General features: G+C 51.9%; 8 protein-coding genes across 8 annotated transcripts; 3 read left to right on the forward strand and 5 right to left on the reverse strand.

Annotated features, from left to right (window-relative positions):
• Positions 1–86: 86 nt before the first annotated feature.
• On the reverse strand, positions 87–4,465 carry MIND_00625700 (Autophagy-related protein 13; the record flags this gene model as incomplete). The annotated part of the gene is made up of 9 exons (XM_037363001.1): positions 87–657; positions 708–1,037; positions 1,088–1,129; positions 1,194–1,418; positions 1,471–1,518; positions 1,564–1,602; positions 1,963–2,513; positions 2,575–3,749; positions 3,793–4,465. The coding sequence occupies 9 exons, from the start codon at positions 4,463–4,465 to the stop codon at positions 87–89; spliced, it is 3,654 nt and encodes a 1,217-aa protein (XP_037220922.1).
• Positions 4,466–5,779: 1,314 nt separating this feature from the next.
• Positions 5,780–9,352, reverse strand: MIND_00625800 (uncharacterized protein; the record flags this gene model as incomplete). The annotated part of the gene is made up of 13 exons (XM_037363002.1): positions 5,780–6,232; positions 6,278–6,460; positions 6,511–6,804; positions 7,146–7,484; positions 7,535–7,573; positions 7,626–7,909; positions 7,955–8,032; positions 8,079–8,393; positions 8,450–8,563; positions 8,619–8,749; positions 8,799–8,978; positions 9,026–9,223; positions 9,273–9,352. The coding sequence occupies 13 exons, from the start codon at positions 9,350–9,352 to the stop codon at positions 5,780–5,782; spliced, it is 2,688 nt and encodes an 895-aa protein (XP_037220923.1).
• A 1,042-nt stretch (positions 9,353–10,394) lies between these two features.
• MIND_00625900 (uncharacterized protein) lies at positions 10,395–12,152 on the forward strand (the record flags this gene model as incomplete). The annotated part of the gene is made up of 2 exons (XM_037363003.1): positions 10,395–10,926; positions 10,978–12,152. 2 exons carry the CDS (start codon positions 10,395–10,397, stop codon positions 12,150–12,152), a joined length of 1,707 nt encoding a protein of 568 aa, XP_037220924.1.
• Positions 12,153–12,286: 134 nt separating this feature from the next.
• Positions 12,287–13,843, reverse strand: MIND_00626000 (uncharacterized protein; the record flags this gene model as incomplete). Its single annotated transcript, XM_037363004.1, has 5 exons — positions 13,774–13,843; positions 13,678–13,729; positions 13,561–13,629; positions 13,272–13,512; positions 12,287–13,219 (listed from the first exon to the last, which is right to left on the reverse strand). The coding sequence occupies exons 1-5, from the start codon at positions 13,823–13,825 to the stop codon at positions 12,287–12,289; spliced, it is 1,347 nt and encodes a 448-aa protein (XP_037220925.1). The 5' UTR covers positions 13,826–13,843.
• A 3,257-nt stretch (positions 13,844–17,100) lies between these two features.
• MIND_00626100 (uncharacterized protein) lies at positions 17,101–17,931 on the forward strand (the record flags this gene model as incomplete). Its single annotated transcript, XM_037363005.1, has 6 exons — positions 17,101–17,177; positions 17,237–17,332; positions 17,387–17,462; positions 17,518–17,722; positions 17,772–17,855; positions 17,906–17,931. The coding sequence occupies exons 1-6, from the start codon at positions 17,128–17,130 to the stop codon at positions 17,929–17,931; spliced, it is 537 nt and encodes a 178-aa protein (XP_037220926.1). The 5' UTR covers positions 17,101–17,127.
• Positions 17,932–18,234: 303 nt separating this feature from the next.
• MIND_00626200 (uncharacterized protein) lies at positions 18,235–19,262 on the reverse strand (the record flags this gene model as incomplete). Its single annotated transcript, XM_037363006.1, has 4 exons — positions 18,235–18,743; positions 18,798–18,888; positions 18,958–19,102; positions 19,159–19,262. The coding sequence occupies 4 exons, from the start codon at positions 19,260–19,262 to the stop codon at positions 18,235–18,237; spliced, it is 849 nt and encodes a 282-aa protein (XP_037220927.1).
• A 1,384-nt stretch (positions 19,263–20,646) lies between these two features.
• MIND_00626300 (uncharacterized protein) lies at positions 20,647–22,348 on the reverse strand (the record flags this gene model as incomplete). Its single annotated transcript, XM_037363007.1, has 16 exons — positions 20,647–20,686; positions 20,730–20,882; positions 20,940–20,964; positions 21,015–21,072; positions 21,124–21,211; positions 21,267–21,367; positions 21,415–21,454; positions 21,505–21,520; positions 21,570–21,641; positions 21,694–21,719; positions 21,770–21,823; positions 21,870–21,968; positions 22,029–22,042; positions 22,095–22,140; positions 22,198–22,230; positions 22,287–22,348. 16 exons carry the CDS (start codon positions 22,346–22,348, stop codon positions 20,647–20,649), a joined length of 927 nt encoding a protein of 308 aa, XP_037220928.1.
• Positions 22,349–23,381: 1,033 nt separating this feature from the next.
• MIND_00626400 (uncharacterized protein) lies at positions 23,382–25,184 on the forward strand (the record flags this gene model as incomplete). The annotated part of the gene is made up of 9 exons (XM_037363008.1): positions 23,382–23,642; positions 23,697–23,771; positions 23,825–23,879; positions 23,928–24,105; positions 24,156–24,364; positions 24,416–24,558; positions 24,611–24,665; positions 24,715–24,995; positions 25,047–25,184. 9 exons carry the CDS (start codon positions 23,382–23,384, stop codon positions 25,182–25,184), a joined length of 1,395 nt encoding a protein of 464 aa, XP_037220929.1.
• Positions 25,185–25,885: the final 701 nt, after the last annotated feature.

Raw genomic sequence — 25,885 nt, forward strand, 5'->3', positions numbered from 1 at the left:
ATTTTTCCCACTAAAGGATAAAAACAATTTGTCTGCGGCGTGACGGTCAGGGTAGAGTCTGAAGGAAGAAGGCCGGACTAACTTAATTATTCCATGTAGCCGGGCGGCGGCTCGTCTGAAAGACCCAACGCCCATTGAGACTGCAGTTGCGTTTCTAACACCTGTATCCGCGCATGTAACGCTACGTTTTGCTGTCGGAGTAAGACTGAGTCCGAAGTTGAGGTTGCCGTTTGGACAGGGTTATCATTAGGAGCGGTTTGCAGAGCAGCTAATTGCGCTTGGACTGCCGCCAGCTGGTTCGAGAGATATGCCTGCCGCAGGACAGCGGCACGAGAGCCAATCGAGGGAGTCGACGTCAACGTGGTCGCATAACTGGGCGAACGAGAAACCGATCTTGTCGGGATTGTCGGTTGGGAGTCGGATTTGCCGCGACGATTGGGACTGAGCGTGTCAAAGCCCAAAGTTGCTCTGACAGGCGAGGCATCCGAGTACGGCACGGAGGTCAAGGCCGGCTCAAGGTCAAATGCTCTCGGCTCATGGTCCTGTTTGGATCGTCGACGTCGGCGAAGGTAGAAAAGCAGACTGGTGACCAGAATAAATGAGAGGGCACCAATGGTAACACCTGCAATAAGGCCGGCGAAACGAGAGGAGCTGGCACTAATAGGGCTACACGTCAACAGACGTGAAAACAGCAAGGGAATGCTCACCGGGAGTGAGAGGCGCCGACCAAACTTCCGTCTGAAGACTTGGGTAAGATTGATACAGTTGTCGAGCTAAATAGAGCGCTGGTGAAAATAGGGCCGATTGGGCCAGAGCTCGATAATGTTGAGCTTGCTGCTTGACTTGAAGACATGCCACCAATGGTGATTGAGGAAGGCTCATCAGCTTGGCTTGTTGTCGTGGAGCTCGGTGCCTGTGTCTTTGTCTCTGTTGGTGATTTTTGAGATGTCAGGGCCCAAGTCAGAGTCGGTGTATTCGCAATGTCGTCCGTCGGGTTAATCGTAAAAACATCAGATTCCGCAAAGAAACCGTGTGGTCTAGCATTTGTTCAGCAAAAGCTTGGACAAAACAAACCAGTAAAGCTCACAAACTGCTATCACCCGGCCCGGCCGACACCGCCCAGAGCTGCCTTGTAAAATCCAGAACAAAGTCAATTCTCGAATCTCACAGAAAAGAGAGAAAACAGAACGCACCCATCGCCCGCACTATCGGGTATGAACACGCCATACTTCGTCGGACTTGAAACATGGGAGATGTTGAATCCTGCATTGAAAAACCCTCCCGCACCAGTCTGATGCCCAAGCCAGAAGGCCATAACGCCAGCAGGGTCGGAGGCCTCACTGACATAGGTGACCTCGAATGTGCCTGGCGTTGTCGTTTTCGAAGGAATAGTGAAGATCAACGCGTCGACGGTACCACTGGAAATTTCGACACATCAGAAAGAGTGGAGGGGGAGGAAAATGGGAGAACCTCGTCAGTATTGAGAGATATACTGTCCACCGCAAGTTGACCAGCATCCTGCATTCATGAGGCCGCGCGAGAGGGAAAAGAACAACTGTTTACAACCCCAACGGCATAGCGGCGCCGACTTTCAATTGCAAGCTGTTGGCATCGTGAGCATTACGCTATTACTCTAACCCTCAGGAGTGTCGAGTCGTTGTCTTCTTGGGTCTGCTGGTGGTTGTGTTCAGGGTCAAAGGGAAAAGACTAAGGATCACATGATATGTATGGCCTGGAAGAGAAAGCAAAAATAGACGCGATAATTGCAAGATAGTTTAGTAGATAATGTGGATATATGCTCATGGGAATAAGGACTAATGCAGCGAGACATGGTATGTAGTAAGACAGCCAACGAACACAAGACGAGATAGAAATACAGAAAAATAATGGCGTAAGTAGCATGCATGCAAAAAAAAGAAAAAAAAGGAAACTTTCCACTCGTAATCAGAGAAGAAAAATTACCTGTTAATCCGCCTCCGTGACTCAGCTGTGAAGTCGAACTCCATCTTGCCGATAACCTCATCTGACCCTTGGCCCACATCCCCAACTCCACTTGCACTCCCGCTTCCACTGCCGCTTCCACTCCCACTGCCGCCAGGAAAGACTGCGCCGACGGGAGATCGCTGTGCAGCATTTCTACCACCACCCAGTCCGGCAAGTGATTTCCGAAACTCTTCATTCATTCGCCGCAGCTGTTCATCGACTTCTGAGACGCTTGTTGGAATGGTAGCTCGTTCGGCCATTGTCGATGAAGAGGCCGGAGCGGTGCTGCTGCCCATTGGACCCAACGTACTTGCCCGTGACTGACTGCCGCCGGGGTACGTACTCCCGCTCACTCTGATGGTACCGCCACGACTTGTGCTAGGTGAGCTTGAATCACTGAGGGCAACATCTTTGACTTCTGTCTGGTCGACCGGACTCTCTTCTCCCCTGCGATAACGACCCAATAAAGGTGGGGCATCAAGGTCCTTGACAAACGCCGTGATATCGTCCTGTTGCTGTGGGTCCTTAAGCTATCGAGTCATCAATGAGTACAATTATAATAGATAGCATATATAAAGCAACGCGACTCACCAAACTGCCTTGTGCGGACCCACTACCAGCACCAGCGCTAGAACGCCGTTCTCTTTCCCGTTCCTTTTCCCTCGCTGCGATTGCTGCAACAAAACTGCCTCCGCCACTCTGACTTCCGCTTTCTCCACTTCCACCACTACCGACACTACTGCCCGCCGCAGCACCATACCGATGAGAAAAGCTACTTGAATATCGTTTCCGTTGTGATGGTACCGGAACTGCACCGATGCCAGATGACGACGACGAACTTGGTAAGCCCATTCCAATCCCAGTCGAACTCTCTGGCTGTGGAGCTGGCTGAGGAAACGCGACCCCTGCTCGGCCAGGACTACCAGAAACGCCTCGTAACAGAGAGCCGGTGAGTGAACTCCGCGAGAGCGTGTTACTCTTGAAGGGATTGATCATACTTGGGTTTATTGGACTGGGACTTGGTGCGCTGCCTGGTAGACTCCCTATTCCACCGAGTCCAGGACCACCAATGGGAACACCCTTCTCCCTTTCCCTTTCCCGTTCTCGTTCGCTAGGCATCGCCCCACCGCCACGTCCATATCCGCCACTCAACTCTGTACTGCTATCTCCAGCGGCCGTTCGCAATGAAGATAACGGCGGTGATGCGCTACTACTCCCAGCGGGCAGCACAAATCGGTCGATATCAGTGGTGGTTGTTTCGCGTTTATATCCTCCGGCTATATGTACACCCATTCGGTTGGAGTATGATGTCGAGGCAGACGTGGGATCGCTGCCTGTCGGCCGGTGGCCCTGAGAAAGCGTCGATTCTGTTCGCTGTCTCGCATGCAAGACACTCGTGTAGCGACTTGGAGACCCCGCGGTTCCTGGCAATGGAATCGGAGCGCCGTACCGACCGGGAGAAGACGGAACGGCATTGACTGAAGTCGTGGAGACTGAAATCGACCGTCTGGCTAGGGTCGGGACAAAGCCTTCGTTATCCTCTTCATCATGGTCATCTCCCACTGGTGTAGGGTTGGCAGGCCGAGACCCAAGGGGCATTCGGGTGGCCCCACTTGTGGGTGAAGGGATATATGATGATGATCTATCGTCCACACGATTAGGTGGACCTGCATCGAGAACAGCAAAGCGGGAGGACAGTAACGTCTCGATGGATTCGAGTGTGAAGGTCGGGGCGGTGAGGTATGTCGCCGAAAGAGAGAGTGTTCCTGGTTAGGTTAGCTTAGACAGGGGGCAAGTGGAAACACGCACCAACATGGTGGGCGACACCCGGAAACGTATGGCTCGCCGTCGAAAGTGGCACTGCACCCATTTCCACCGATGGAGACTGGCCAAAGCGCAGCACGTTGTTGTCATCCATTTCTGGTTGCAACCGGACCATAGCGCGGAGCGAGTTGCTTGTGCCTCGCCTTCTACCGAGCTTAATGACCGTTTTCCATGCTGGCGTTATTCGCAGAAACGAGAAGAGGGCGCGGAAGAGGGGGATAGTGTTCTTGTATATAGTGGAGGGCTGAATGTCCGAGTCATCCACACTGCTACTGCTGCTGGAAGACGATGAACTTGAATGGGAGTGGAGTGGTAAGCATGAGAGTCTCCATTCTTCCAAGAGCACGTAACGAGGCTCTGGGTCGATCTTTGTACGCGTTGGGGTATGGACCAACGCTGTTCCAGGCGACGGAGGCACTGCAAGCACGACTTGGATGACCAACGGCCGAACCTCCCGCATTGTGGATAGCGACTTGTAAGCATCTAGCTCAGCATTGGGAATGGTTGTCGTTATGGGCGTCTCGAGGTTAAACCACTTGTCGACCTTCGCCTTCTCCTGGTCTGGTATCCGTGCATTCTCAACCACCTGCCACAGTTTGCTGTAGATGTGAGACACGATTTGGTCTGCCTTGGCCGCGGCAGAGTTGTCGCCCGACATCGAGCGGGGGAGCGAAAGAAGAGAAACGAGTCAGTACATGATGTACTGCGATTGCAGCAAAGACCGTGTGTGACGTTATCGCGTTTTGACTTGACGCTAATTTCCCACGAGAACCACCTCTTCCAATTCTCTATCAGCCCGCCGCGGCCAGTGACTGGGAGGGTGCAACAGCATTTATCTCTCTTCCAATAACTGCCAGGGTTCACCGGCCCGTGTTTGGCGCCCAGCTGGAGGCTGTTCCTCCGGTAAACCTGTGCTCATTGGCGAGATGCCTACCGCAACAGCAGGCCTAAAGCATATTTATGACATTCGGACAATGTCGCGCCACCGCTCCATTTCTCCTCTTCAATGGCCGAGCTCTGTGAAGTTATCTTTGAATCTTTAGCTCTTGTTGCCTGTTGGAGCCCCAGCGACACCGCACCCTGCTCATCACTTTGCTGTTGTGACTCCTTCTCCATTCACATTTCTTCACTGATTGACGCCCACAATACTTAGGCTGCTTCTCAGAACAAGAAGAGAACAATCACTTGAGTCAAGATGAACAACTGAGAATAATGGGTCAACAGCCAGAAGGAAGGCAACCATTACTTTATCATCACACCGAATCGGAGGTTGGAGGTGCGCTACTATTCCCTCCTTCTGATCATGAATCATCGATAGTCCCTCATAGCAAAATGACCCAGGATGTCCGATAACCGTGCATGTACTTGTCCACTGCCCCAGATATATGGGGCGGAAATAGCATCATGTTCGCAAATCTTCCGGGGTTGTAAGAATACGACACACTCTGTGATGAGGTTCCTCCGTTCTGAATCACAAACCACTGCATTGACGGCAAATAAACAATTCGAGCCCACAAGCGGGGCTGCGGGCCGGCCAGCTGCAACGAATTGACAATTAAATCAGACTGAGTCCCAACAGTATCGTAACTGAGCTTGATTGAGGCAAAAGCAAAACGTTGAAACGTTTGGTGTGGATTCTACAAATGTGACACTTTCGAAAACCGGACCAATGCGAGCGCTGGGGGCAGTCAAGAAAAGTGGTTTCGGCATTATCAGACAGTCAATCCAGTCCCGCTAATGTGCCAGTCGGTCAGGGGTTTACACAGTATTGGATCCAGGGAGCAAGCACGTAGACTCGAGAACGAAGATGGACTTGCTGAAACTGGCACGTGTAGATCTTTGGTATCATTGATGATGTTACCCCACAAGAACAGATAACTTCAGCCAGATGTTGCACTACACACACAGACAAGTTCTGACAGGCCCGTCGCCGTCCGAGTATTACAATTTCTCTCAACTTCGATGCCAGATATTAGAACCTCCGAGTTCCAAACGAGAAGCCACCCTGGGCTGGCGGTTGCGTCTGCTGAGGTTGGCCAAACGAGAATCCTCCTGTTGGTTGAGCTGGCGCTGCTGGCTGGGTGCCAAAGCTGAATCCAGAAGGCTGTGATGGCGCTGCTGGAGCTCCAAAACTGAATCCAGTTGCAGCTTGCACTGGTGCAGGTGGTTGAGATGGAGCACCGAACGAGAATGCTGCCGGTGCCGCTACTGGTGGAGCTGGTTGACCAAATAACGATGGGACAGCAGGGGTTGGTTGTTGCGGGACAGTAAAGGGCGACACGACAGGCGTGGTATTGGTGAGTGGATTTTGTGGAGGATTCATGTCCATTCCTTGGTCTACGACTGCCGTCCCAAGGCCAAAGGTGGCGGCGATTTGTGCAGAAGTAAGCTCGCTCCCAGCTTTTAGGAAGGCAATACGATGTTCCTGTATTTGTTCCGGCAAATATAAACAAGAAGAATGACAACGCACCTCGAAACTATGACCTGCATATTCTGGTCGAGCTGAGATACTCTGGAACTGCTCTCCATCAGTAGTCGGTGGTAATAGCGCGCTTCCCGAAGATGTTGACGCTTGCGCGACTGTAAATGGAATCATAGTTGTCCCTGGTGGAGGCAGCCGTGTCCCTCTTGCATACGCGTAATAACGCAGCTCCTAAAAACCATGATAAGTAAAACGCGCTATGCGGTCAAATTGCCACGCACATCTGGACTCCAATGTGCATATTCTGGCACGAGAACAATGCTCATATAGGTTTCCTTCTCTCCGGCGGAGCTCCCCGGCACTACTGGAGGTGTAAATACCTGTGAAATGGGTAGTTTTGTAGGGTCAGTGTTCGTAGGGGTGGTACTGAGTGCCGATCCCATCGCGGGGGGCTGAGAATGGCGTCGACGATGTCGGCGCGCCACTTGTTGATGAGGCGCTTCCAGGGAGCGGTGAAGGGACAAATAGAGGCGGGAGACCTTGGGCTGCACGGCTGGCTGGATCGGTTGGATAGGCTGGAACGGGTTGAGGCGGACGGCCAGTTGCGCGGTATGCAGTAAGGTAATCATTCATCCGAATCTCCTGCCCTGGATTGAGTTGAAAGCCCCTAAGATTCGACAATGGGAGGCGATACCTCGAAAGATTCCGTTTGTGTCAAAAGAAACATGCACATCTCGACGCCTCCAGTCAACGCCGCCATTGTTGCAGAAATAGGTGTGTTAGATGTCACACGTCACGACGTCACGACGCGTCCAGGTTATGAAAATGAATGTGCACATTAGAGGAAACTTGTTGTATCATATAACTAAACTGCCTGAACAAATCCGTCACGCCCATCCGTCTGACCCAACCTCACTTTGGTCTTAACCTCTTCCACGTTCTTTCCGTCGATGCCAGGAAAAACCCCGTTGATTCCCCCCGTCGAGGCAGCGGCCACCAACATCAACGGATCTCTCGGGTCGAAGCCGGCTTCCGTGCGAGGAATGCCCGGGTTGTATAGCTGGGCAACAAGCGCGATCGTAATCGTCCCGAGACTGAAGATGATGATCGGGATGAGCACAATTTCGGTGTACACAGATGTGTATTCCCAGCCAATGGTGTGGACGAAAGCTGTTCCGTTGATGGAACGGGTCATATCTGCTGGCGGGGTACCCTTAAAGGGGCCTTCATTGTCGGATAACAGAGTCTTGAAAGCCTGTTTTTGGCTCAGCGTTAGGGCTCGAGCACAAGATACTGAGAATTTACTGTTGCAGTGAACTCAAAAACACCCCGGATATATGCCTCCTGCGAGTATATATTGAGCAAGTCCAATCAAGCCTTCAGTTCAGATACTCACCAATGTCGGAGTAAAGTCATTTATCCCGGAGTCTACATGAATTGCCCACATGGAATCGGCAACAGCGTTTCGCAGCTCGCTTTGACCATACCCAACGGCGCTTCCAAGTGCATACGCTCCGGCGAAGCCCATTGGCCCGATAACGTCAACGGATGAATTGCCCTTGAAGTGGGAAGCAATGTAGAAATCTGTATTGGTCTGTTCGACAACCACATTCCAGATCTGAGGTTGAATGTCGCAAATGTAAGTCCATGAGTTGTCTCCTCGGTTGTCAAAGATAACACCTGTGCATGCTCAACTTCAGCTAGCTTCGAGGCTAATTTACGGACTGAATGTATCTTGGTTGAGATTGTCAACAGTGTAGCAACCGACCATGGCCAGCGTGTTATTTGACCTTGTTATGGCCGCTGTGAGTAATGAGCAAAGAAAAGTATGAAGATGAATGGCGCGGACTAGACCAATCAACCGTCTCATTGCCAGAGACTCCACAGGTTGTGGAGGTGTTCCAGAGAGTGAAAGTGAATCCATCTGCAGCAATAGCTTGTGAACGGCGAATGAGCGAAGGAGATGTAGTTTCGTCTAATGTTCTCGCTGTGCAAGAGACTGCAGCAGTCATCCCTTGTTGGTGCATAGAGTACGAAACATCGGAGACAGCGGTAGAAGGCGGGAAGGGTTCTGTATTCGAGGTGATGAGCTGAGTCTTGGTGTTATTGGAACCATTAGTCGGAGTTGTTGAAGACTCTGAGAACTGGATGGGAAAGATGCCATCTGGACTTAGCAATGAGTAACTTTAAAATGAACACGAAAATATAAACTCCACTAACATGTCGAGTTTACATACGAATATCTATTGAAGTCAACGACAGCATGATAACCAGCTTGGGCAGTTGCACTGGCCGCGCCTGCTTGATCAATGAACGACAAAAATGATGTATCAACTGGCGAGGAAAGATGAGTCAAGTGTACGGTGCTTCCGATGTTGGATGTTCTCACAAAGCGGGGCAAGAGTTTCGTTCCACAGTTGAGAAAATCCGTTCTGGAAAGGCTGGCTGTTGAGATCAAATTCTTTGCCGTTGATATGCACTGGATAGGTGATAGGATTGGGTTTGAACAACGAAGACCATCTAGAGGGGAATATAAATTGCGGAGGTGCGAGAAAATAAGGAAATTTACCCCGATGTTAATCCCAAGTTCAGCAGGAAGATAGCTGCGCCAGCCGCCATCCATCTGTACTGTCCTCTCCAAACAAGTGACTTGTTTGAGATTTTGACTCCATAGCCTAAAATTGGGATGGGCAATGGTCGAGTTGCAAGCATGACTAGAAGAGCATGGCGGACGGCTTGTGCAAAAAGACTGAGATAAATTTAGTTCATGGTCAAATTGTAGTAAATAAGACGAACAAAGAGGATGCAAGCGCCAAAATATTTGCGAACGTCGTGAAAACATAGTTGTTTACTCCCGGAAAAGTTTGGAAGAAGTCGGCGGTATCCAACGAGAGAGGAATTTGCCCTCGAGCGTGAACAGCGCCGAGGAAGCCGAAAGTAAGCGCTAATAGACATAGTTGTCCAAGAATAATGAAAATTGGCCAACCGAGTCGACTTGATGCGAGTGAGCGGGGGACGGATGAAGGATATAAGTAAAGCAGACCTTGTGCTACCTGTCTCCTGCGTAGCGTCGGAATCAATGGACTTGGGGCTTTTCTTCCTGCTGAAATTAAAGAGAGCCATAGGTATCAAACGAAGGGAAGTTGTAGACCGCTATCCACGGGCGCGTTCTCTCTTATGTTTGAGCATAAGCGCCGGCTCTGTGTTAGGCGTCCAATAGCTAGAGGCTGCATAGCCCAATGAATTAGGTGGGTAAAAATGGGAGCGGGAGCACTAGTCGTTGCGCTTAGATTAGGAAACGCCGGTGCAGGAAGCGCCGCTATAGCGATCCCTCCTAAAGACAGGCTAGGCGGAGACTTGGGATGCGAGTTCGGCCTACAAGTAGTATGAAAAAGTCCGCGGTGGTATGAAACTCAAGGTTGAGGTGACTGGCAAAAGTGCATTGAACACCGGGACCGGGGTTCGAGCTCGAAGGTCGGGAAGAGATGAGGTAAAATTGGGCTCAGAAGCCTGGAGATTCGCCGCCCGAGTAGTTGTCAGGTCCTCATTGAGGTGGGAGGGTGAGTTCAGAATTTGGAGAGGAACACATGGCGTGACTGGTGACCATTCTCCTCTGAGGAGCTCCCTCATCCAACTCTCATCGCGCGATGAACGCGGGGATCGTTGACTTGACCGGCACTAGCAAGTCACCCAGGCGCTGTTGATCTTTCCCTCAATGAACAAAATGAACAGGACCGCCATGCGTCAAACAGCCAGCTGGATCACGATGGTCCAGTCTGCTTGAGGGCCGGGCTCCCAATCTTCACATTCCGTGAAAGCTATGGATCGAATCGCCACGGATGCTTGCGCGCTGTTTGAGGGTTCGTTTTCGTTCATTTCTCGGGTGAATTTAGTGGCTTTTCAGTTCAATTTGCTTTTCACAAACGAGTTTTCGCGAAAACGAGCAACATAACGCGCAGTTCGGCTATGGACACGTCTTGTCGACGAATATATGCATGTTTTTTTCACTTGACCGCTCAAACTGCCAAGAGACGCCGCCCACAGACGAAACACAGTGTTTCAATCGACCCGATATCTGGCATACTTGATTGCCGTTCGATGACAACATTCGCCTCGCAAATATTATGCTCTCAATCCTCGAAAAGGCACCCAGTCCCCTCCATTCATGCGTCTTTCTGAAGTACACGGCCCCTCCATAACTCCACTCCTCAAAATTCTGCTCATTTGGCTCTTTGGTGTCGCCCTTGTAATTGCTCATCACATATACGGGTCTCAGCTGAACAACCGCACCGTCCATTTCCTGACCGAAAAACCAACTGCAACCCAGATCTTCCAATCCCAACCTGGCGCGTCTGCTGTGGGGACCACCATCGCCTACCTTGTTTCAGCAGCCCTTTCTACCAGCGTTGGGATTGCATTCATCCAATGTGCATGGAAGCTGGTTCGAGCTCGTGCCCTCACCGTCGGAGGATTAGATGCGCTATGGTCTGCGCCATATTCGTATTGGTCGTTCTTTGAATGGGATTTCTGGCGAACAGCGAGAGGTGTCGTTCTGGTGGCCATCCTTATGCGAGCCTTTCCACTAGTGGTCACGTTTGCGCCCGGAACTTTGACCGTCCACAATGTCCTGAAGAGTACAATGACTCCCTGCGATGTTCCGAGCTTCAATTTCGGATCGAATGGACTCCTTTTTGAGAGTAAGTGCATCTTGTGGAGCACAATTGAAGCGAACCTGAAATAACCATTAGCTCTCAACAGTGCGGCCACACCATATTCTCAACCCTCCTCACTCGCTCTCCGAACTGTTGGTGCTACCATTCTTGCAGGGAAACCCTTTTCACCGACATCCCCGTGTACCGGAAATTGCAATTACAATGTAGAAATCAACGCACCTTCCTTTAACTGCACCAGTTCTCTCAAAAACACTTCCGCCCTCCCATCCAGCGGAGACCCCTCCCACCAACTCGCTCCCCCACCATATGTCGCTGCAGCTTTCGATGCAACACCTTCCATCCAGTACAAGGGATGGGATTTTCAGGCCCACTATCTGGATTATTCGCATCGAATTCCCGTCGACCCAACACGTCAGGGAAAGGACGTCAGTTGCGTGGCATATGATTCGACCTACCACATCAATTATACCTTCTTCGGCTCTACACCATCTGTTGTTATTGAACGAATTGAACAAAACCAGTCCGGAACCCAGCTATCGATTGGAACCAACACATTCATTGACGGCAGCTCCTCGATCCACTCTTCCCTGTTCAATGTGACTACAAATTACTATGCCGTTCTCGCGAGTCTTTACACTTATCTGGCTGGGAATATATCAGCTTCTTTGACGGGAAACTCGTTACAATTTACTCCTCAACCCGCGAATCTTGCTGCTACCCAAACACAACTTGTCGCGGCTAGCGGAGGCGGAAACATAACCTGGGCCGATCTTCCGACAGTCCTCGAATCCCTCCTCCAGAACATCACTCTGTCCATCCTTACGCTGGACCGCACACAGACGACGAAAACAAGTTGTATGACATTTTCGTCAGAGCAACATTTTACGTATGATGCTTATCGCTTGTGGCTTGTGTACGGCCCTGCGCTGGCGGTTGCATTGCTCTGCAATATTGTTGGTGCATTGGCACTGATGGAGAACGGGTTTGGCGCGACGGATGGGTTCAGTGATTTCCTTGCGGCAACACGCTACTCGGAGCTCCGCGAAGTCGATTCGCGGCAGAGAGTGAGACTAAAGTATGGAATGCTGAGAGGTTACGACGGACGCTATGCCTTCGCAAAGCCGGAGGACCTGCTGGATGGCAGGAATGTGGGCACCAGCACTGCCACGCTGGGTCAATATAAGGAAGTGCCTCTGCTATCGAGGGAGGCCGAAGGTGTCCATGCTAGAACTTTAGCTCGTGTCCATTGAATGTGCTTTGTAACTGGTCTGAGCACATAAGTCCACATTTTGTCAGCGACACGATCACGTGTTTAAAAGTTCTAATCATGATCAGCGACCTGCAAATCGCGATATTTACTACAAAGGCTTTCATATTCAAATAATTACAAAAACGTCCTGTAAAAATTGTGCCTGACATACTTAGTCCACAATAGGTCTGTAAATAATACTACGAGTCCGACCAGCCTGATTTCGCAGCATCGGGCATGTGATGTCGCACCATTCCCCGCCGCAGCGGTGTGAGGGGAGTGTGGAGAGCTCGACGGCGTACTGGCATTGACACTTATTGCCGATCGATTGGCAGGGTGGTTCAGTGCTGCTGAAGCGACGGACAGGCTCGAGTGTCCGTCGTAGGAGGCGGGGGGCGACGGGAAAGACGTGTAAGGGTTCGGGCTGAGTTTCGTGTTGCCTGCGACGTTTATGAGCGGGGCGGTGGACCCCGAGGGCTGGTGTCGCGCCTGGATGGCGTCTTTTTTGGGACGCCCTGGCGGTTGTTGGGTTCTATTCGGGGCAGGTGTGAACGACGATGGCGGCGGCTTTTGGGTGTCAGCATAAGTATATCCATATCGGGCCTCGTTTGCGGGGGAAATGATGGGCGAGGAGCTGGGATATAGTACGGGTGAGCCTCTTCCCGAACTGTCTCCGCCCAACACCCTGGCCAGCATGTAATTCCTGAAATCACGGGTCCCGAACGCACTCGTGAAGAAGACAAATAGCGGTTGGACACACATGGCGAGCCCACTAGCTGGAGGTGCCATGCAAAGAATGATGAGGGTCGCTGCGCAAGCGACCGTTGCGCCGAAGACATAAAGAACATGGGCCCGATAGAGGCGGTAGGTCATCTGGGACACCTCGCGGGGGTCGTGGGCTTTGATTTGAAGGAGACTGAGAATGAGGACGGCCAAAAGGAAGGCGAGAGCGGCGCCCGGCGCAAGCGGAAGGTAGGGTGGAGTGGGGAGGACGCGACAACTAGATGGCGAGAATGTGCTGCGTGTCGAGGATACCGATGCGACGCGATATTGGATGGCGGGTGCGACCTATCAAAAACTTCAAACACTGCTGACCTAAAGTTAAATCATGAAAGCGCACACAGCAGCCTATGACCACCAGAATCAGTCCACCCAATGACATCAACAACGTGTTGCGTTTCCCATTATGAGCCCACAGCTGGGCTGTCCGGAATGTAAAAATTATTGCGGTGGATACTACGACCAAAATCATGCCAGCTTGGGAAAGTGACGCTGCCGTTTGGCAGGAAATATTAGAAACAGCGCCGAGGAAAACATTGGGGAGCGTCGCTAGGATGCTGCTATAACGAAGGAAAATAAACCTGGAAAATATCACAATCATGAACGATAGGAAAAATCGAGGGACATACGCGTAGGGTGGCACCGTCGCCCAAACGGCCTTGCGGTACAACTGTATCTCCTGGGGGAGGAGTATGATGCTGGATCACAGTAAGTAGACCCAGAGACTGAGTATTAATGACACGTACAACTCCCAAAGAACGAGCGCAAAGGCCGTCGAAGAGGTGATCGCGAAAGCCACTGATAACCCGGTCAACCCGAACCAGCGGTAAATCCCTACTTACATTGACTTTCAGCGTCCAGCGGCGCGAAACCCTGCAAAGAAAATGTGGCCATAAAGAAGCGTGGCAACGAGGGACGCAGCCTCCTCGCACAGGTTCCTTAATCGCCGTATATAAGTGGTGGGCATATCTGCTCAACGCTGCCTATCGCGGTCAGATGCACGTCACGGACGACACCTCCGCCACTAGGAAAGAGGTTCCATGCGGGTCTTTGGTGGAGACAATCCGGCATGAGATGACATGTCTGGATTCGCAAAAGCAAGCTCGGTGTCATAAGCCGTTTTGGTGGTCGAAACTGTTGATGGTTGCTGAGTCCAAAAGCGCTGACATCCGTGAAGAAACTCAAATGAGGTCATTAGTACAGAGGGCTCCGAACCAAAATTGCTGCGTAGGTCGGGGTCACACTAGCAGCAGTAGCATGTCCACAGCGGCCATATCGTTCAAGCGGGGTCGTTCGAAAGTAAAACAGCGAAAGCAAATGTCCTTGTAGTCTAGCAGCAAAGCGGAGCCGGGAAGAAGACACAGCACATGTCTGGTGTCTTGAAAGTCAATCGCCTGCCAATCAGTCATCCGATACCAAAATACCCATTGGAGGAAGAGTCAATTCAAAAGCCAGGTTCCCACTATCGATCCTGAAGCCTGGTTTCATTACTCTGGAAAGCACCCATAGAGATGGAGGTGCGTCAAATACTCTTTCCTGATCATGGGTCAATCAGTATGTATATCGTTCAGAATACCATCAGCATTTGACTTACCACCACCCAAGGTACCCGTCTGCAAAGCATCCATGCCATCTACGAGAGTTTCAGGTTCACAGCTCTCCTGGAGAAGATAAACAGCTCACTATTTTATGCGGAATTTTCGAGCCATTCCGCCATGATTGAAAGAGAGGACAGATGACGTGATTCATTGCGCGATCAATCTCATCTTATCAATTATCCCATCGTCCAAGGAAAAAATAGACCCTCTCTGTGGTTGATTCGAGCAAGGATTATGATGGATGTCGACTTGACTTCTGGAGCAAATATGTTGTTGCATTGAGGTATGAAAGACGATGTCTCCGTACGAAGGCAAGTGCTACTCCGCCTGCTGCCAAACCGGCATCTTGGCATTGCCCTCCTTCACCAACACCCGCATCTTCCCAAATGCATCAACAGTCGGCAGAGTTACTCTCGAAATGTACTGCGTCTCGAGGAACGCTATCAGGCGCGCAAACGTCGCCTGGCCGTAGGCTGTGACGTCGTCCGAGGTTATAGTGACGGCTTGTAGATGTTCATGCGCATGCTCCTGTTCATGGGAGGCCAGTAGATGAAGGATATATTCCGGTGTGGCTCGAATATGACTGAGGACAGGGAGCAATGGGGCAGAGCACGCATTGAGCGCACCGCGAGGGTAGTGCCAGGCAAGGTCTAGTGTCCGGAGCGTCATTTCATGGCGCGTGATGAACGACATTAGGTCGGGAACAGCGACATCAACACCTGCACCAATGCGCAAGGTCGAAAGTTGGTGCAACGAAAAGGCCGGCAAGATCAGGGACCAGTCGTAATGGGCCAATCCCAGCTCCCGAACTGTCATTTTCTCGGGAGAGAGGCCGCCGCCCAGGGAGAGGGTATGGAGAGGGGCAGTGTTGATAAGTTCGGTGGTATATGGTAGGAAGTGGGCTCGTAGAAGGTATGATGAGTGCAGGTTGAGAGTGGTAAGTCTGAGGAGAGACGAAGGTGGTAGAGTCGTCGAAAGGGACGTGGAATGCGGACTAACACGCGGGGAAGAGGTGAATGTCGTTTCCGTTTGTGGGGGAGGCAATCTTGGTGAATTAAAACGGGGTGTCGGTGGCGGGGTATAGAGAAGGCGTCGTGGAAGGGAAAGTAGGTTGGTGAGAGTATTGACCAACGACTTGAGCAGCGGGCGCAGCGTGAATTTATGGCTTGGGGCTGATGCCGGCGGTGTTTTCTTGCGTAGATGATATGGCACTGGAGTGTCGAAGTTGCTGAAGACAACAACGCTTTCGCCCTGCACCACCTGACGAATCATATGCACGAATGGGCCTCCGCCACCCGTCCGGTCATCGTTCGTCCCAAACATTGTCAAGGCGGATTCTTCTCTCCGAACGATGGTATTGACGAACCGCGTCAACGAATGCACGCATTGCTTAATCTCCTCCTCGGAACGGGAATTGATGAAATAGGGATTGAATTCGACCTCTCCGAGGTGCCCGAGGCGGGTAGCCAGCGTTGTAAGCGCCTCGATGGCCAGGAGGTAGTTTTGCCAGGTGCTAATGACCCGCGAAGAATACAGGTCACAGCTTATATGCTGGACGGATGTGATGCATCGGGCTGCGGCGAGGGCTTGGAGGCCCAGAATATCGTCCCCTTTGAACGAGATGGACCCAACATGTCCGGAGTCGAGGTATTCTCCGGGGAGGTAAGCTCGTTGGAAGAGCGTGGCGATTAAGAGTTGGTTGGTCCGGCTACAGCTTGTGGCGAGCGCCAGCAGTGCATTATCGGGCAAAGAGTCGGAGATATGGAGTATGAGTTCGTTGGGGAGATCGAGAAGCGAAGTCAACATGGTCAGAGCTGGGTTGGAAAACAGTGGTCTGACATGTTACTTATGTGATGCCGTTTTCGAATCTCGCGGAGAAGGGCGGTGACTACTGGGGTCACGGGTCACACTTTGTCCCCCAATACCCCAGATGCATGTTTCTTGCCGTCCGTAGACCGACTCGGATGATGCTAGTGCTCGTCATATTTGCCGACAGCATCCAGAAATAAGAACTCAAAACAATCGTCCCTGTCCCTCCATCATCAGTGGAACGAGATTACTTCAGAAGCAGACCGAGCATACCTACCTAAACCCACTCTATACAGTTTCAGTCGCAGTTTGGCTATAAGCTTGAACAGCAATCTTCTCCTTTGCGCTGGAGCCACTGGCAGTCAGCTCTTGTCAGCTCAGACTAGCGGCGGAAGCACATAAACCGAAAGAAGTCAGTTATGGCCATTCCGTTCATCTGACCAATCTAGCGAGCAATCCAGCCCTGAAGCAGGTCAGACTCCGATGTCCGAGCGATTCTCGAACTTGAGGTTATTCGAGTCTTTCAGCAAGGCGCAGTTGTTTGCGGCCGCAGTTCTTCACAGCTCGATAATCTTGTAAGCGACGACGTGGAGTATCTAAATTTATATGGTGGCACCTACAATTGAAAAATCCCCATCCAGAGCACTCTAAATCTTCGGACTTGTGCAGTCTGTGGTATCTCCGCGTATCTTATCTAGCGGATCATCACTGCCGTGATAACATCATTTACTCGGCCCGGTCCCGTGCTGCACGCGGCTTCCAGCCCTCCTTCACCTCGAAAGCGAATCCATGACATCCACTCCGCCCGGGCGCGGCGGTGGCCAGTCCCAGCCACCCAAGTATGTATCTGGGACTCCCTCGAACGGGACCACAAAAACTGAAAAGCAGCCAATCGCAGATACATCAATGACTTCAGCAAGGCGCTCGCAAACGAAGTAAAAATCTTGCTGGCAGAAGTTGGAAAGTTGAGAGATGAGAAACGGGCGTTGCAATTGTGTGTCCAATCTGCTTTTTCGTCCGTTTTTCTGTTTGTTGAACCGAGGGACAGCGAAATCGCGGAGCTCATGAGCATCAAGGCGAAACACAGCAGTGCAGAGGGGATGTATACCGGTTGGAGACCACCAGTTGCGTGCTTCCCTTGATCTCACTTTTTCTACAACTGAGTATCGTCATCGTTAGCCACCCGCAGCTATTGAGCCTCCGCCACCTGCAGAACCCGCCCCGCCACCCCCGCCTGCACCAGGTGGCTGGAGGGTAATCCATGCTCCTCACGTGCCCAAGCCGCGCAAGCAGAAACTTGCATTGCCTGCTGCCCCAACACCCGCCCCGGCGCCGACCCCCGCCCCTCCTGCGGCAAATATGCCTGCTTGGGCCCAGTGGAGACGTATGTTTATCTAATCGTCAGCACATTATTTGATCATGCCTTACAACAGCAAACCCACTCCTTGCGCCAGGCACGGCCGCCGGGCCGCCAGCACACACTGTTGTGCCTCCCCCACAGAGACCAGGCATATTTGGTGCGTGTTTAATCCATCATTTATTTCTCTCCTCATACGCATTTGGTTAGGTCGCATGACGCCTCCCCCAAAGTGAAGTCTAATCTTGATTCCACGGATCTCGTCGCTTTGCTCGGTCTTTGTCTCATCTACATATCTTTGCCTACTTGGTTGACATACTGCATTTGTGAACTTGTAATCCTCCACGACTTTCGCGTACCTGGCCATGCCTCGTGTGGACTTTCTTGAATGTTCCTTATTCAGACACTGGCAGACATCTTCGATGCGATAACTTTTTGAAAGCTTTAATTTAGCGGCGGGGTACGGCGCATATATGTGCTAAGGTATTTTACGTGTCAATGACTAAATAATTGTCCATTTCAACTAGAAACTTTCCTCCTTAAACCTCCTTCCATACGTTCTGGATGGCGGCCCAGTACTCCTCGGGATGGGTCCGAGCATGTGAGACATGCGCGCTGTCTTCGAAGCACACGGACCTAACATCAATCCCATCTCGCTCCGTTCGCTGGGCATGAGCATCAACGTCGGTCCATGGCATCACGCTGTCCGCCTTGGAGTAGATATATAGCCGCGGGGTCTTCTTATCCATCCAGGGCATCGCCCTAGCGAGTCTGAGCGCGTCCATCATGTTGTCGACAATCGTCGGTCGGCGGAGGACGTGTTTCTGCAGCCAAATGTAGCCAAACACGGTGCTGACAAACCCACCGACAAGGAGCCGGGTGATCGGGTTTTTGATCGGCGAGGTGATCGCGCCGAAGATCCGGTCGAAGCGCTCCGCGGCAGGATTCGAGTCGAGCACCAACAGCGACGGGGAGCGCGGGATGGGTTTGGAGGACGGGAAGGCCAGTTCTAATGCGCGGTTCAGCGCGACAAGATGGAATGCACCGCCTGTAATGATAAATCTATCAGTATCTGGGCGACATCAAGAAGCTGATCACGCACCATTGGAGAACGTATGCGCTAGAATTCTCGCCTTGCCCTCCCTGTAGCCATGTGCCGCCAGGACATCGATGAGGTCCGCATACCGGTTACGCTATAACAACAAAAGGCAAAAACCCAATCAGCCTTCTTTGTTATATTAAAAAACAACGCGGATGCAGACCAAAGCGGCGTATGGCGTCCAGAATATCGAGAGGTGACTCGGAACGAGGATAATGGTCGCGCCAGGGTAGATTTGAGCGTACATTGAGCAGTACTTGTGAAGGTGGACTGGGTAGGCCGACATCCAACCGAAGATGAGCACAACGCTAAAAGGGTAAGCTTGTACCAAAACAAGGGAAGCTTTCGCTGGGAAACGACATACGTCGGGTCGGTGGGCGATGAAGGTGCCTTGCGTTGGGGCTTGTGGATCGAGGCATACGCCCCCAAAGGCGTGAAGTTGGCGGCAGGCAACGCGGCGGCGACCATTTGCAGTGAGCGGGAAGGAAGGAAAGGGAGTGGAGTTAAGAGAGAATGTCCAGGTGGTAGTTATAAAATGGTGAAAGAGTGGTACTTATTTCTCCACGGGGGTATACAGCCGTCCCGACGGCGCGGGACCAATTATGGAAAATCCTTGTCCATCAGCGCTGAGGCGCCCCTATTGTAAAAATGCGCCGCGTCGTGGGGGGGTCGAGTTAATTATTTACTACTCTTTCGTCGACGGTCGCCATGTTTCGCTCAGGGCCGCTGGAATGGAACCCCCAACTAACCGAATTGGAAATCGCAATATTCTTCGGTACAATATTTTTTCAACTTGAAAGCGCGCAACGAAGACTCTGCTGAGAAGAGATGGAAGAGCTCGAGAAGGCTGCTTAAAACGACGAAAACAAGGTTTGCACGACGGCCTTCTCTTCTCTTCTTCGTCGACGCGAAAACACGTTCAATCATGCCGGCGCGCTGCTGGGGGGGGGTAAGTATCCAGAATCACACTCCCGAAAGGACGGTTACCGGGGTTTCACCCGTCTTGGGATCAAGATGGCACTTTTTCGTTTCGCTCTGCAGTTTCTTTCTCTGCCGCGACGGGCGACTGGCAGTCATAATGAAAAGCGCCAGATCCGGTGGGCGGCGGGTGGCGCAACAGCGCGCCGCGATTATTAGGTACAGGCTGAGGCTCGTCAAAGTCCGTTTCTTGCCCTATTGATCCGAGTGTCTCGAGAGCTTCTGCGAAAGAGTAACGTAAGGATACGTATCTCGGCAGGTACACCGACTGATGGCTTGTGGGACGGAGGTGACGGCGGGAACGACGAGGCCTTGGAGAGGTCCACGACGATGAGGAAAAAGGGATAGTGTGACTACGGCAGTCACAGGAAAGCGAAACCAATTCGAACTTGTAGCTCAGGTTTCGATTCAGATAACTCAGATTATTATCGGTTCCTGCCAGTGTTTGCCAATGCATTATTGTCGCCGTCGCGAGAATCGTACACAGTTCCGAACTTCCCAGCGGGTAGCTACGTTGTGTTGAGAAGATTCACAGGCATCCCGAGCCATTCAGTTAATCTCCTCCAGGCAACTCAACGAGGGACGGGCCGTGTGGCAATCGTGTTAGTCCAAATATTCCGTTCTTCCGAGTCTAGGCGATAGCGATACAAAAACACAAAAAGAAAAATCCAACACGAACACGACAATCGAGCTCGTAAAAAATAAAGACGATGGCGCAAAATCTATAATCCGTCTCGATATGTACGATGGCGAAAATAAGGGAAGGATAGGAATAAGATTAAGGACTCTGCGCCAGTCTGTTGGGTTTCAAACGAGCGTTGGTCGGCCGTGCCAGGGGGGGTGGGGCCGGCGATGGTGAGTTTTTGGGAGTGCCTCAGAACATGCCTTTGCCGTCGTGGTCATTGACGCTGCCACTGCCTTAGTCAGAAACGAGTCGGTGCATGAGCGAAAACATACCGATCGTTGTGCATCTCCCGCGCTACCGAGATGTTAACATTGAGAGCGTCGTTGGGTGTCCGCGTATTGAAGTGGGGCATTGAGATATGATCCACTGTACTGGTGTTGACCGCGACAGCACCTATTGAATGGGCGTGTTGGCGCGTGTTCAACCTGTGAAGAATCGGCATCAGTATCCGCTGGAAGCACACTCAATGGGGTGGGTCCTACATCGCCAGCATTGAGTTCATGTAGACTGCCAAGCCCGTCAGCACAAGGCAATGCGCTTCCATGGTTGCAACTCACACTTTCCACTGATGAGAATCATAAGCATGAAGTAGAAGGTTCCGGGTTGGGTCAAGAACTAGGGCGGATCTCATCAGAATAGGACAAGAGGAGAAAGGACCAGGCCTACCAGGACCATGTTGAGCAGAGCAGTGATCATCGTCAACACACCACGATTGATGGCAGTCATGATGAGGAAGTTGAGAAGCTTGTTGGTCCTGGAAGGCACAGAAGTCAGTTTGGTCGTCAAGAGAAGCACACAATCTGCCATACGATTGAATGCCAGTCCTCGTCTCGTGCAGACGCCAGATCAGTCCGACCGTGATCATGATGTCGGCGGCGAGAGACAGAGCGGCCTGGGTGTTGGAGGCAGCCTGAAACAAGTTAGCACTTCCGCGTATGGTCAACGGTTGCTACACACCGAAGTAGACGGGAGCTCGGCGAACTTCTGGATCCTAACACTGTGCAGAGTATCAATAGCGGGACCGGCTGCAGCAATTCAATGACGAACGCGAGGAAAATTTGAGCTGGTTTGGAGTGAGCGGACAGTTTAGCAAGAGCCAAATGCGGACGTACCAACACCTCCGCCGAATCCAACTAAGGAAAGAACGAAAACGATCGAGGGATACCACCAATTGCGTTTATAAACTGTAGGCGCGCGTCAACGGAAACACATCGAAGCCACAGAAGAGAAACATACGTTGATAGATACAGAACGCGAAGTAGCTGGTGGTAGTTGAACATTTTGGAGAACTTTCTTAAAACACAAGACGGACCATTGAGCGACGAAAGTCGAGGCATACAAGGTAAGCAATTGAGCTAATGCTTGCCTGGAAAATATTAGAGCAAGTTCGCATCCAAAAAAGGGCGACAAACCAGGGGAAGTCACTCAGGGCCTCGAAGTTACCGAAGTCGGTAATGAAGAGCCTGTATGTGGCAGCGAAGAAGAAGCCCGTCTGAAGAGTCTCCAGGACACTGCAATGCGAAACAGGGCGTCAGCGTTCGGACCGAGTTCGCAAGCCGGGAGAGACGGACGTGATGAGTGTAACCTGAAGAGGAAATCGTCAGGTCCGATACCAAAACAGACGCCCAAAGACTTACCGTGCCCTTAGTCCACCAGCCATCCTTAGGATACCAGAAGAAGTAGCTGTGAAACCCTAGTTCAGACACGAATATAATCATGAAAGGAGGAATTGAAGCCTACAGGTAAGCCTGGAGGAGCCCCATTCCGTACAGACTGCAAGGGAATGAATTAGCCGAGCGGCAGAAGGGGGCGGGCGGCGGAGAACGAACATGGCCTGGAAGAGTTGGGCGACCAACCAGATTCCGAATGTCTTGTCGAAAGTGGTCGGCATGCTGGAGAGAACGACGAGATAGATAGAAAGAGGGGGGAAGGGTTTTTTTAGCGGCTGCCGAGGCGACGTGTTTATATCTCCTGGAAATCTCCTTCAGACCTGTGATGGGACATTTGGAGCAGTAACGAGACCCTTGAGAAGCCTGTCGTGCGGAGATCACGCTAGTCTTCGCTTATAGTTGCCGGGTACCTTCGATGATTGCTTCTTGTGTGAACCGTTTTGGGTCAAGTTTAGACCAAATTGTTCAGGCAGTGCGCCACACTCCGTCTCCGCTGGAGTTGGTGGCAAACAAGGAGAGAAAAATATTGGAGTCGTTTTGACCGATGGGAAGCCAGCCCGAGTGGCAACGGGGTTGCCGTCGCTCTTCTTTGCGTATGGTCGGAACTTTCCTGTTACGATAATTCTGTTCCATGGGAGCCTCGTCGCCAACTGAGTACTCGTCCCTCTTGTCGCGAGCGTCAAGTCCACATTTCCCATGACAGCGGGTAGGGCTAAGCGAAGACGATCTGATTCCATGATAAGATCAAAAAATGGTATCCTGCGGCGTCCTGAAAGCTAAACTCCGGGCTGCCCACGAAAGCCACCAACGACGCCGGATTGTCAAAGCCGCCACGCGGGAGGGTCGCCACAGCCTGCATCAGCGTGGCCGGAGAGAGTCTGCTGGGAAAGAGCGGCAACGTTATCCTAGTTGAAATTCGTCATGGTTGTCTGCGAGTTTTCTTCCGAGGAGATGCAAACCAGTTCGGCAATTGCGTTTGAACTGTTGAGGAGAAAAAGAGCGACCCACGCTCGTCGGAAAGAGTCTGGACGAGACTAAAAACAAAAGGACAGTTTCTGCCGCGATCGAAAATCAGAATCTCGCACACGATAACGGCATCCCCATCTCCTGGGCCAACAATTCCTTGTGCAACCAACTTGTAGAAGTACCCCCCTTCGTCGCGTGGCGTCGTAAGCTCCAGCCCTATAACACACAGATAATCGCGAGGTGTGGTAAACTTGACTTCTCTCTTCCCGCCTCCTCCACGACCGTACGATGACCACCGATGGACTGAAAACGTTGCGCGCTCTCGCAAAAATTATCAACGAGTCCGTAGACACTCTTGAGACCGCGTATACCAAAGCTGGCCAGCCGTTGCCCCCGCTCGACGCCCCGTTTGACCCGAGCAACCCGGCCGAGAAAGTCCGCGATGAGCCCGCAGTGGCCACAGCGATCCTGAACATCATGGCGGCAACATCGCAAATGGCTGCCACCGTTCGCGCCCCAGCCGCCTCCGTTCTCGATGCTTCTCAAGCTGTAAGCAGCCCAATTTCTCTATGACAATTTCCGATCTCACGCGATCTTCACCAGTTCCATCTTTCCGCTTGCCTTCGCGTCGCATCGGAGCTTAACGTAGTTGAGATTCTTCGCGAGGGCGGATCGCAGGTACGTTTGTTGTTGCGCGAGATTGGCGCGGGAGAAAACGTTTGTCATTCCAGGGCCTCAACGTCAAAGATATCGCGGCTCCCAGTAAAGCTGATCCTGCCCTGCTCGGTGAGTCGCATATCAAACCGGCGAGCGCCTGTTGACGTACCTTTACAGCACGTTTTCTACGTTTGCTAGCAACACACAACATTTTCCGTGAAGTGTCGCCAAATGTTTTTGCCAACAACCGAGTGTCGTCCGCGCTCGATAAGGGCAAGACATCAGAAGCGCTCTACGCCAACCGGCCAGAGCGGCTTCTTGGTACAAACGGTGTTGCGGCGCTCGCAGAGTTCTTGTCAGTCCCAATCGCAAGCCCATCTTAACCAAACTGACACCACCGCCCAGCTCCGAAGACATTTTCAAGAGCTCCGCATGGCTCGCTGATACCATTCTCGAGCCCAAGGAAGGCCAACTTCCGTACAACAAGGCGTTCGGAACGGACTTGCCACTGTATTACTATATGCAGAAGCCAGAGAACCTGTACAGGCTACAGCGTTTCGGCCTCGGCATGCAAGGAACGGCGGCGACCGAATCTCCAGACGCCATCTTCACTGGTCAGTCGTTCTGCTGTGGATCCGGGAGTATCGGGATCTGAGAATGCATAGGTTTCGAGTGGGGCTCGTTGCCAGAGGGCGGCGTCCTGATCGATGTCGGCGGAGGAAACGGTTTCACAGCTTTGACCATTGCCCAAAAGCACCCCAAGATTAAGGTGATTGTGCAGGACCTCGATGTTGAGGGAGCCAAGACGGTAAGTTGATTTGAAGGATCTGAAGGAATTCTTGTAGCTCACGCATACACAGCTCTGGAAGGATAGCTTCCCAGCCCACGTCGAGAAGAACTTGGTCGAATTCCAAGGTAACTTGCAGTTTGTTCTTGTCGTAATCGCTATACTGACTCTCCTCAGCCTACGACTTCTTCAACCCGCAACCCGTCAAGGATGCCGACGTTTTCATGCTCCGCTACATCGCCCATAACTGGAATGATGGCCTGTTCACCAAAATCTTGAAGAACCTGCGTGACTCAGCTAAACCGACCACCAAACTCATCATCATCGAGAAGATCCTCTCCCTTGCATCTGCTGCCCCCGCCACCGACATTCCCGGAGCCCAGAAACCTTCCGCACCGGCTCCCTTATTGCCTAACTGGGGTGTTGGCACGGCTGAGTTCTATCTGTACGACATGGCGGTGTGTGCTGTTGCTTAACGCTAGTTTGGTAGCTGATTACTTTGCTCGTAGGTCCACACTATGCTTGGAGGCGGAGAGCGCACGCTTGCCGGGTTTGTTGATGTTCTTGCCGCTGGTGGTTGGAAGGTCACTTCCGTCCACCACACCACGGGCTCGCAGCTGAGCCATATTGTCGCACTGCCGAACTAGGAAAAGAATTTGCGTGTAATTTAAAAATTGTACCTGTAAAAGATGGTGTACCCTGGCGGAAGGGATAGGAGAAGGAGGGAAACACACGTGACTCTGAATCACAACGAGGTTCTGATTATGCGCAACAATTACAAAGTCACAACGCTGTACCATCCTCGCCCACTACGGTACAACCTCGAACGTGCAAACGACTCAGCATCTGCCTTACGACCTCTCGCTTCAAAAACCACTCTGCAGGCCCATGTAGAACGACCTCCTTCAGGCCTGGAAATGAATCGCCCAGGAGTATCTCTAGCTGACTGCGCAACGCCGGCTTTGAAGGGCTCCAGTCGTCTGGGTTGACTTTGAGTCTTATCCGTCTGATGCTAGCTGCTTGTATGCCCTTTCCCAGCGGGGCTATCTCTGGTGCGGCAAGATAATACGCCAGCTCTCCAAGAACAGGGGTACGGGATAATATCCGCTGTAGCTGGCCAGAGGAGAAGGTCATTTGGGGAGCGAACGCCAGTTCAAGCACGCGAAGATGTTCGCCAACCTTTGCGACAAAATCCAGGAGTGCTGTCGGCAGGGTTGAGTGAAGCACCAAATGGCGGACACGCAAGGTTTGCGGGATTGCGACCTTTTCTCGCGTTGGCGAACGACTCACCGCCCGAATAGCCCGGCTGAAACTCGGTGGGTGATGGGGCGTGATCGCGTGGAAATGA

The sequence above is a fragment of the Mycena indigotica genome (assembly GCF_014461135.1).
Source record: "Mycena indigotica strain 171206Taipei chromosome Unknown Mind.scaff0005, whole genome shotgun sequence".
Lineage (NCBI taxonomy): Eukaryota > Fungi > Basidiomycota > Agaricomycetes > Agaricales > Mycenaceae > Mycena > Mycena indigotica.